Raw genomic sequence first — 11,814 nt, forward strand, 5'->3', positions numbered from 1 at the left:
GCTTGCCATCTTCGCGGGACGTGCTGTGACCGTGGAGAGCCACGCTGGGCGAAGCCGTTCCTGGACGACCAAGGCAGCGCGTGAACACCATCTTACCTGCATTTCCCCTTTGTGAGTGTGATCGGACCCGTGTCTGGGATTTATATAAGACTGCTTAAGTTCTGCTCTGTGTCTGCTTTCTACCGACTTGTACATACTTGTGTAAATAGTAATTAAATAGTGTTCTTCCTTTATTCGACTGTCTCGTGTTTTCCATCATTGACTAAACATGGTACGAATAGAACCACTCGAATCGGGTTCCAATATCGCCGGTAGGAGAGTAGGGAGACATTTATTTATTTTCTACCCCTGCTAATTTCGGTCCCCATGTGTTTTATACCTCTCCCCCCCCCCCCTCCCCTTCCCACGCCTCCTGCCCCCAAGCCCTCTCCCTCCCACACTTCTCCCTGCTCTCAAATGTTGTGGTTGTGTGCTTCCCCTTCTCTCCCCATCTTGGCTTCCGCTCCCTCTTTTGTATATTTTGTTTGTCTGGTTGATTTGTTTGTGAAATAAATGTTAGCTCTTTCACGAGCCTCGATTCAGTATACAAAAAAAAAAAAATACTAACGGTAAATGCACGGACCACGTGGTACGCAATCCGCTCAGTGTACCCAAATTACACGTGGCTCGTGGAGGCTTGGTTCCCCGCTTCCGTCGCGGCGCAGGTATTTAGGTACGTGTGAGACTTGTCCCGAAACCCTACCTTGCGATTGCCCAGGAGGGGCGTTTCAAGTCTCGGTTACGCCGGCCCAGAAAGAACAAGGGGCTTAATCTCCCCTTGGTAAGGGTATAAGGGTAGGAAGGGCGGTGGAAAACCGTAACAATATATATATATATATATTGATTGTCTGTTTTAGCAATTGCTTGTAATTGGCTTGCTGCCATGTTTGGTGCGAAAGCCTGACCACATGTAGGCTTTCACAAGACAGCAGAGTGCACAATACTAAAGCAGGATGGAAAGCTAATCACTATAATTCTGTCTGTTGAAGCTTTCAACTTTTTGTAACAACAAAATCTCTGAGCGGACAAAATTCAAAATAATTGTCTTTATTGTTTTTTTCAATGACCATGTCATTTTGCCTCTATTAACTGGAATTTCTTTGTCACCATCTTCTTCATGCCATTCTTTTATCTCTTTCCTTTTTGCCATTGCCATCCTTCCTTATTCTTTCCACCTCCTCACACGACGTTCCCCATCGTTCTTCCTGCCTCCTCCTTCGACCGGGAAGCCTTTGTGAAAAATTTTCGAGCCAAGTCAGTGACCCAGAGTTCTGTGCTGCTGACTTGGGAGAATCCAAAGAGTTCTGCAAAACAAGAGTCTCTCAAGGTAAGTCAGAACGCTCTTACCCGGACATTTTGACAGCCTTTGACTTTTTCATGATGACTTAAACAGCCCCATGAAATAAACAATTCACAGGAGACATCTGGACCAGCATCACTGGGTTGCGAGGGCAACAGCTAGTTCAGCGTTAAAAAAAATCAGATGCTGGTCAAACGCAATTGAACAGAGATGCTTTATTAATGACTAAAGATTTATTTGAAAGACATTAAGTAAGTTAAGCCCCCTGTGGGTATCTTTCACATTTTGGTGTGTAGCAATTGGTGGTGCATCTAGCATCTTGATATTTTGAGTCATTAAATCTTAGGTGTGTGTGTGTGTGTGTGTGTGTGTGTGCGTGTGTGTGTGTACAAAATATGTGCAATATGTCACGCACATGACGTGTGTACATAACATACCACTGTACAACAGATGTACAACACATGTACGTGTGTATGGGTGCACGTGCGTATGTTTATGGGTACACGTGCATATGTGTATGGGTGCACGTGCATATGTGTATGGGTGCACATGCATATGTTTGGAGGTGCACATGTGAGTGTGTACCCCATGGGTGCACATGTGTATGTTTATGGATGCACGTGTGTTTGTATAGCCCATGGGTGCAAGCATGTATGCTTATTTGTGTGCACACACATGCATATGCCAGCAAATGCACACACAAACACTCACAGTCTGTACTATCAACGAGTATTACTCAATTCCCGCAAATACAGTCTTCATATATTTCTTATGCCTCAAATTTTAGCCAAGGATGTGTAAGATTTAGTATATCTTTGTTACATAAACGTCAGGGAAGACTTTTCCTGTCATCTTGCCTCTGTGAAATTTCAATTCAAATGTAATCATGCATGTACGGATTATGTCAAAATTAAAGAACACTTAATTGGCGATGTATGTACATATATGCCTCACTATTATACAAAGCACGTAATTGGAAAATGAGTTGGAGAAATGTGGAGGCTTCAACCAATGAGAAAACTAACTATCTGACATGTTTGCGGTTTTTTTTTCTAACAATGTTTTAAAGTCAGGCTGATGAAAAACAATTTAGATTGATTGAAAAAGACTTGCAAAGGTTCAATGTCAACTAAGCCACAATCAGACCCGTCTACATATTTCATAAGATGTCAGTCTTATGCCAATTTATATATTTCTGCTGCCTTTATAGATATTTTTGCTTCAAACTTGATTGGTGCAAAGTCAAATGTTGAGGGTTTATTTACTTAATCTCTGACACTTGTTTTCCTGCGAAAGCTGTTTGGCCTGAAACGAGAGATGAAACATCACTTGAGGAGAGTCTCCTCTCATTAGTTTGTTATAAAACTGGTAGGCTAGATCTCAATACAATTTTCTGTTTGGATGCACCATGTTTCTTAACTAAATGTATGATCCCAACCGTGTGTATATATATACAGTCACGTGAAAAAGTAAGTACACCCCTTGTAAAGTTTGGACATTTTCAACATATTTCAACATACAGCTATTTGATCTTCATTTCAACAATATTGATAGATAAAGGTGATATAATATAACAAATATCATGAAACATTTACATTTTGTAGTCCATTGTATAATTTAAATAAACATAAATGCAAATTTCGCATGTGGAAAAATTAAGTACACCCCGACATTTATCACTACTTCAAATACCTAAAATTAGAATCAGGTGCACCAGCCCAGGTGCAAATGATTAGAACATCGTTGGAGAGGATCTTGGAGGAACCTGTCTTATTTAAACCTCAGACATTTAGTTTGGTTTACTCTTTGTTGTTGAAGTGTGCGGCGTCACCATGCCTAGATCAAAAGAGCTCTCTGAGGCCTTCAGAAAGAAGGTTATAGATGCCTACGAGTCTGGGAAGGGATTTCATAAGATCTCCAAACAATTTGAAATCAATCATTCGACTGTCCGGAAGATCATCTACAAGTGGAGAGGATGCCAAATAACTGCCAACTTGTTCAGGCCAGGCCACCCCAGCAAGTTCAGCCTGAGAGCAGATCGCAAGATGCTGAAAGAAGTCTCTAAGAACCCCAGAATGTCATCACGTGACCTACAGGTAGCTCTTGCCACTGTTGATGTCAAAGTGCACGAGTCTACCATTAGAAAGAGGCTGCACAAATTTGATCTGCATGGGAGGTGTGCCAGGAGGAAACCTTTGCTGTCCAGAAAGAACATCAGGGCAAGACTAAAGTTTGCCATTGAACACCAAGGCAAAGACCAGCACTTCTGAAACAATGTGCTCTCTACAGATGAGTCAAAGGTAGAGCTATTTGGCCACAGTACCAGAAGACATGTTTGGCAAAAACCAAAGACAGCATTTGACCACAAGAACCTGATACCAACTGTAAAGCATGGTGGTGGAAATATTATGGTTTGGGGCAGCTTTGCTGCATCAGGGCCTGGGCAGCTCACCATCATAGAATCCACTATGAATTCTTCATTTTACCAGAGGGTGCTTGATTATAATGTGAGGCCATCTGTTGGAAAGTTGAAGCTCAACCGAAGGTGGACCTTGCAACATGACAATGACCCCTATACATACCAGTAAATCCACCAAGGAATGGCTGAAAAGAAAGAAATGGAGGGTTCTGGAATGGCCAAGTCAAAGCCCGGATCTAAATCCCATTGAGATGTTGTGGGGGGATTTGAAACGAGCTGTGCATGCAAGAAACCCCTCAAACATCGCACAGCTGAAAGAATTCTGCATGGAGGAGTGGGCAAAAATTTATCCCAGTCGTTGTCAGAGACTGGTAGACAGTTATAAGAAACGCCTACTTGAGGTTGTTCTGCCAAAGGGGCAATACCACCTATTAGAGCCAAGGGTGTACTTACTTTTTCCACATGCGAAATTTGCATTTATGTTTATTTAAATTATACAATGGACTACAAAATGTAAATGTTTCATGATATTTGTTATGTTATATCACCTTTATCTATCAATATTGTTGAAATGAAGATCAAATAGCTGTATGTAGAAATATGTTGAAAAAGTCAAAACTTTACATGGGGTGTACTTACTTTTTCACGTGACTGTACGTGTAAATAATAATGAAATCTTGTTATTCCTTTTATTCGATCGTCTTGTGTTTTCCATCATTGACTAAGCGTGGTACGAATAGAACCGCTCTAATCGGGGTCCAATATTCACGGTGACTGCACGGACCACGTGGTACGCAATCCGCTCGGTGTACTCAAATTACACGTGGCTCGTGCGAGGCTTGGTTCCCCGCTTCCGTGGCGGCGCAGGTATTTAGGTACGAGCGAGACTTGGTCCCGAAACCCTACCTTGCGTTTGCCCAGAAGAGGCGTTTCAAGTCTCGGTTACGCCAGGCCCAGAAAGAACAATGGGGCGTAATCCCCCCTTGGTAAGGGTAAGAAGGGCGGTGGAAAACCATAACAATATATATATATATATGTATGTGTATATATTTATTTATATATAATTATATATATATATATATATATATATATATATATATATAGATATTGCATGGAAAACCCACAACAGGATGATCAAGTGGTGCTGCCGAATTTTAATTGGTGTATTTTTACCTCCTATAGCAAAATGGGTAAAAGAATTCTTAACAAAAATGGTTTATGCAAATCACCAGGCTTTCCCTTTGCACTGTTTCCTAATTGCTGACTTAATCATCACAATTGCATTTGGTCAACATTTCTTTGAAATATTCAGATTATTTATTTGCAACCGCCCTCTTATTTTATGAAACAAACATCCAAGTCATTTCAGCAAAGGAAAATAATGCTCCATTAATTTTCCGTCTCACCAGACAAATGACTTCATTGTACTGATGGCAATTTTATGCCAGACAATTCGACATCCGAATGGAATACTAATGCACTCCATACATGCTGCCGTAAACACAAGGTAAATGGAAGTTCAAAAAAAGGCACAAGTATATTTATATTTTGGTATGACTTGCACCGATTGAAGAAGAATATCTGAAATGAAATTTATTTTTTAACTACTCTGTTGCATATCCACATAATCAGAAGCATGAGTCCTCAAATCACAATGCAATGTTAACAGCACAAATTAACTTCTGATTCAGTGATGTGCTGCAAGTTTGATTTTATAGAAAATAAAAATAAGTAATTGATGTTTTAGTTCTTTTAGCAGTTTGTTCGAAAACAACCAACAATTTGTTGCAACAACCCCTGCTGGTTGCGTCTACCTGTGGCCCCACTGCCAGTTCGTTACCTTTTTACCTTATTTGGTAAATTCGTTCTTCCATGAGCCTCAATCATGTGTTCCTAAAATTAGATGAAATAAACAAGATGCTATTTGCAAAGTGTAGTAGTCTCCAAGTCATATGATTAGCACACAAAATAAAATATATTTTTAATAGTCATCAAGCAATTATTATAAACATCATCATCATCATCATCATCAAATAAAATATTGTCCTTTAAATTTGACAAAAATTTGTATTCTGTAAAATCTATAATGAAAATTATGATTTGTTTTTTTTTTTTTTTCAAGTACTGGATGGTGGCAGGACTTTGAGCTACTGAAGGAAATACGATGAATACATCAGTATACGTGCTGAGAAGGAAAAAATAATTGAGCAGAAGCATGAGTCCTCAAAATTACAACTTTCACAAAATTAACAAAAGAAAATGTTAAACACATGTCTCTATTCAATGCTATATTAGTGGTTTTCAGAGTGAAGATATTTGAACATTAAGCAAAGGGTCATGTTAATATAATGGCCAAACACCACATCTTTTTCAAACTTGTAACAATTATATTACATCATGTCGTCATCTAATTTTAGAAATGGACAATTAATATTGACAAATATGATAATGTGTCATTATTAATCAGAGGCACAATTGAAACCGATAATAAGCTTATGGTAAGTTATATATACCACTGGACAAAAGTTTGGGTTATTTTCACTTTTGTGGTGCAATTTCCATGTGACGATCCACGCTCTGTAAGAAGAAGGGCACACACACTAGGAAGAAAATAACAAACAAAAAAGCGGAAGATGTACCACAATGGTGTGAGGTACACTTTGCATTGCCTGAAATACACTGGCTCCGTACAAGACAAGAAAAGGCCAGAAAGACCCAGAAGAACCTCCACAAGCCAAGACAAGCACTTGAGGTTCCTCAGCTTACACGATATAAGAAAGTCAAGTCAGTAGCTGAAAAATAAAACGAGAGCAGGCCTGAACATTGACATCTCATCCAACACTGTGCGCAGGTTGATTGATTGCAACAGGTCTCGATGGCAGAGTTGCAGCATATAAACCACCGATGAGACCACATAATCAGGTGAAAAGAGTGAAATTTGCTAGGCAAACCCAATATTGGACGACTGAATAATGGAAGAATTGTTTAATCTAATAATGAATCCAAGTTAGAAATTGTTGCATCTTAGAGATGCCAGTCGAACACCCAAGACCTGGAGAACATTATAATATGCAAAGTTTTCAGCCTACTGTTAAACACGGGGGATGCTCTATAACTGTCTGGGGTTGTATCTCACCTTTTGGTGTCGGAAAACCTGTTAAAATCAATGGGATGCCAACAAAAGAGAAGTGCAAGCAGATACTGCAGCACCATGATGGTCCGAGTGGAAATCAGTTTATCAGAAGAGGATTAATATTCCCACAAAATAATGATCCAAAACACACTTCTAATATAGTAAAACAGTATTTTGAGAACAAGGTTACAGCTGATGTGCTCTAAGTGTTAGAATGGCCACCCCAAAATCAGGACATGAGTCCCATCGAGGCCATATGGGATTACCTGGGAACATAGAAGAACAAGAGGAACCCAACTAACCTTACAGAACTGTGGAATGTATTTTTACAGCTGTCAGGTCATCCTAGTGACCTGGCATGAATCCCAGTGGGCCGCATCAAAGCGGCTGCAACGGCTGGCTGATTCAGTCGCCACGGGTCGAAACACGGATCTATCCACCCCATACCGTGCCAAGTGGAACAACCAAGATAGCCATTGCAGTACGCTGGTCGGTGCCATGTGCCACATCTCTAATTATGACCGGGCGGGGTCGTGAGATGCATGACACGGTCTTGTTGTGGGTGCTGGTCACCCATATCTAATTCGTACATCAACAGACATGCCAAGTTGCAACAGCGTTCGAACACCCAAATTGACCATGAAATCAAGTGGATTTCATTATAGATGGTATACTGGCATGGAAATACAGGGAAGCATTAACAACAATCAATGGCAATAATGATAATAAAAACCCTTACCCACTACTGCATACCATGCTACGAAACCAATGACGAATGGGAGATTCCTTAAATAGACTATACCTTATCAGGCCCAATCGGTCCATGTGAGATAGACCACAGATAAGAGGCAGATAAGACAGAAATACCCTGGCCGTGCCCGGCGGGACACAGCAGGAACCAAAGAAGAACAGTATCCCAGTCCCGGAGTGCTATCCTTGATACGGTCTAAGAATAGACGAGAGGGGATGGCTGGGTGGTGGCATGGCCCTGCGCGACAACTTGAACAGAGACCTCACGCATTTCTCCACAGGTTGAGTCTGGCCACCTGCTTTGTACTTGGACAAGACTGGCACGCTACTTTCACACCTAAACTGGTGCTTAATGGCCTACAAGGATGCTTTAAAATAAAACCAAAGACATTACAAAAGTAAAAACATTAAATGCAGGTTTGAAGGGATAGCGATTTTGAGACACACACATTAGGAAGGGTGGACCACGTCTGTCTATACACAAAGTGACGCATATCTAATATCACGACTACATCACCTCACACTTATTCTAATCCATTCACTATGGGAGATAACTAAACTATGCGAAGCAATGTTAACCCCGAGGAGTCATTTCCACAACAGTATTACTTGATGATATTTACCACAATATTCCTGTAAGAGTGCTAAATTAAATGTCTTGTAAGAACATTAAAGTTGTAAACAAGAAGCATGGGTGAAAGAGTGATGGCTCTCAAGAAGGCAAAGGGCAGACACACAAAGTATTGAATGAAATTATAAAATGACCCTGTTCTTGCTATTTACACATTTATAAATGCTGTTTATTGTCCCCCGTCGCACCGCGGAGCGAAATGGGGACTATGGTTTTCCCCTCTGTCCGTGCATCCGTCCGTCCGTGCGTGCGTCCGTCCGTCCGTGCGTGCATGCGGACGTGCGTGCATAAGCGAAGGACCAAATTCTAATTTGGTGTGTGGGTGCAACCCACGTCAAAATCCAAGATGGCCACCGCCATGTATGTCTGAACCTTGTGAGCGGAATATCTTGAAAAATAAGCGAAGTACCAACTTCTAGTCTGGTGTGTGGGTGTATCTAGGCATACGGAAGAACGCTATTGAAAATTGGGTCGCCACATCAAAATCCAAGATGGCCGCCTTGCGTCTTCCACTTTGTCAACTCGCATCACTTCACTGACGGGGGACCGAGGCGTAACCCTTGTTTTCAAAATAATATATGGAATGTGCAAAACAAAGGCATCGTAAAAACAATTGTTTTAAACATTACTCATGTATTTATATTATTCTGGACCATGTATTTCTGCTTTGGGCACATAAAAGGAATGATTGGTTAATAATATTCCAAAGTGAAATATTTCTATACATGCAATCTCATTGTAACTTCATCATCATCAAGATAATTATGTTACTGGGTATAACTGTCTCATCACAGGTCATCATTAGTGATGGGCGAGCAGTTGCTGTGGACGGCCAGTCGCAGCGAGGCCTAGTTACAGGCCTCAGGCCTGATTCAGACTATTTCCTTGGTCTAACACGACATGGAGCTAGTGCAGGAGGACTTCAGCAAGAAGTGGCCATCAGAACAGCACCCCACCTACTTCCTGGACCTCCCATCCCAATTGGTACAGTGGGCCATGATGGAATATTGCCGCTGGCTTTGCCTCAGCCTCAGGATTTGTCCACCATCTCTGTGAGGTCAGTAAAACCCCAATTCACGGGCAGACACAGAAAGACAAGCAAATTCTGAGATTTGCAGTTGGCCACTCAAGCTTGGCCTCCATGCATCATGTCTGCAGAACCTACTACCTGGTGGTGGTACCACTGTTAATGGAAGATGGTGAACCAACAAGGCCTTCACACCAACCTGACGAGATGGACTTGATTGAGGTCAGTTCTTATTGATTACTGTATTAACTACTTGTGTTGTGAACATTCCCTTCGGTGTTGTGTTATGCTTCTTGCCGTCACTATATTTGATCTGCAATCACCGACTGCCAAACCTCATACCGTGCCCATAATGGATTAATCTGAAAGCAAACAAAAAGTAATATGAATGGCAATAACCAAGCTTTTAACTAAAAAAATTTTTATGTTCTACCTGTAATAATGACAGAGTATTTCCATACAGTATTTAAAGTACATTTAATTATAAGAGCAGCCCAGTATTTATAGTAAATTATAATTATTACTTACAGAAAACCCTGCATATTAATTTATTAAAGAACAAAGGCACATCCAACTAAAAAAGTAACTAGATCTACTCTGCTAATTTAAGCAATAAATTAACAAGAGCAACCCCTCTCAAGCCTGAGACCGACCAGGTGTGCTCTAATTTATTTATTACTTAAATTAACACAGAAGATCGAGTTACTTTTATGGTTGGGTGCGCCTTTCTTTAAAAAAATGTATAATTCCAACCACGCCATTTTTATACTGTATTTTTTTTTTTTTTTTTTTTTTTTTTTTTAAGGCTCTTTTGGCCTTACAGTTGCATAGGCTCCCATGAGCTTAGCAGAGCCACAGCCCGCTACATCTCCGTAGGATTGCATTGCAGCTAATACTGGGAATATAATACTGCAGCCAATATCTGCAAAGCTCATGCCTAATATGTGGAGCGGATGCAACTGTTTAGCCAGAAGTCTTTTTTTACCTCCGCCACCAAAGGTGGATGAAGGGTATGTTTTCACCCCTGTCTGTCCGTTTGTCCATTTCTGAACAAGATATCTGAAAAAGTTGTGGACAGATTCGGACGAAATTTGGCAGAGATGTAGCGTATGTGACAACGACGTAATTATTATATTTTGGTGAAGATCCGCATCCGGCTACGATAAAATTTTTAGTGATTCTTCACCTTTGGGTGATAGGGCCAAAAACGATATATATCAGGATATCTCAAAAAGTTGTGGACGGATTTGGATGAAACTTGATGAAACAGTTGGGTGTCTGACAAGGACAAATATTTTCGATTTGGGTGAAGATCTGAATATGGATTCAGATATGAGAATTATCTAATCATTAAGTCATTCTTCACCATTGGGAGATAGGGCTAAAACCAATATATATCAGGATATCTCATAAAGTTATGGATGGATTTGGACTAAACTTGTTCGACAGGTTGTGTGTGTGACAAGGAAGAATCGATTCAATTTTGGTGAAGATCCGGATCCGGATCCAGCTAGTAGAATTTTTAAAGTGATTCTTCACCATTGAGTGATGTGGCCAAAATGATATATAGCATGATATCTCAAAATGTTGTGGGTGGATTTGGACGAAACTTGGTGGAGAGGTTGAGTGTTTGAAAAAGACTAATTGTTTCAATTTTGGTGAAGATCTGAATATGGATTCGGCTACAAGAATTATTTAATTTGTAAGTGATTCTTCCGGGTGAAAAGCGATATGTGACATGATATAAAAAAAAGTTATGGACGAGTTATGAATAAACTTGGCAGAAGAGTTGGTTAGGTGACAAGAACAAGCCGATTAGATTTTGGTTTAGGTCCGAATCCAGATCCGGCCTATCAGTGGGATACAAAAGTAAATTGTTCACCAGGCTCTCTTCTGAGTGCCATTCCAGTTAAATTTGTATTGGTCCTGTGTGCTCCCAGAACTGGTTTTTTTGTACCACAGACAGGTTAATGTGTGGCAGTCATTTATATATACAGTAGCTGATGAGGCACTTGTTTCCTGGTACCCACTGCAGTAATGGGGTCTGAAACAACATATATATATACTGAAACGCAAAAGAAACTTACCACCTTTGAAACCTTTAAATATCAACAATAACACTGCGTGTAGTAAATGTGTGAACTTATTTGTGGACAATAGTGTCCTCACTGTCAGACAAAACGGTCAATGATGGTCACTTGAACCTTCAATGGTCACTTCATAGCACAGCTGTTGAACAGCCGTTTTGACTGTCAGTGATTAGCCAAGGGGTACGGGATGATTTTAAAGAGCTGCACATGATGTCTTGATATTGGCTTTAAAAAGGCCATTGCAAAATGGGCATTTCAATCAACATGCCACGATTGTCAAGGGATCAACGGCAGCGTGCCCTGGGCATGCTGCAAGGCGGACTGAGCTACCATGAGGTGGCACGTCGCCTTGGCTGTTCACACCAGACGATATCGGCCCTGGTGGACAGAGACACCCTCCACAACTCTGCAGATGACAGACCTCG

General features: G+C 40.7%; 1 protein-coding gene across 1 annotated transcript in view; it reads left to right on the forward strand.

Moving 5' to 3' along the window:
• The first annotated feature begins 1,156 nt into the window (after nucleotides 1-1,156).
• The window catches only part of LOC137422292 (receptor-type tyrosine-protein phosphatase delta-like), a 213,200-nt gene continuing 202,542 nt past the window's right edge, over nucleotides 1,157-11,814 (forward strand). The window contains exons 1-3 of the mRNA XM_068109042.2: nucleotides 1,157-1,366; nucleotides 9,067-9,329; nucleotides 9,431-9,521. Coding sequence (XP_067965143.2) covers nucleotides 1,157-1,366; nucleotides 9,067-9,329; nucleotides 9,431-9,521 — 564 coding nt within the window. The remainder of the gene's footprint in view (nucleotides 1,367-9,066; nucleotides 9,330-9,430; nucleotides 9,522-11,814) is intronic.

The sequence above is a fragment of the Myxine glutinosa genome, chromosome 2 (genome assembly GCF_964187855.1).
Source record: "Myxine glutinosa chromosome 2, kmMyxGlut1.1, whole genome shotgun sequence".
NCBI classification, from domain to species: domain Eukaryota; kingdom Metazoa; phylum Chordata; class Myxini; order Myxiniformes; family Myxinidae; genus Myxine; species Myxine glutinosa.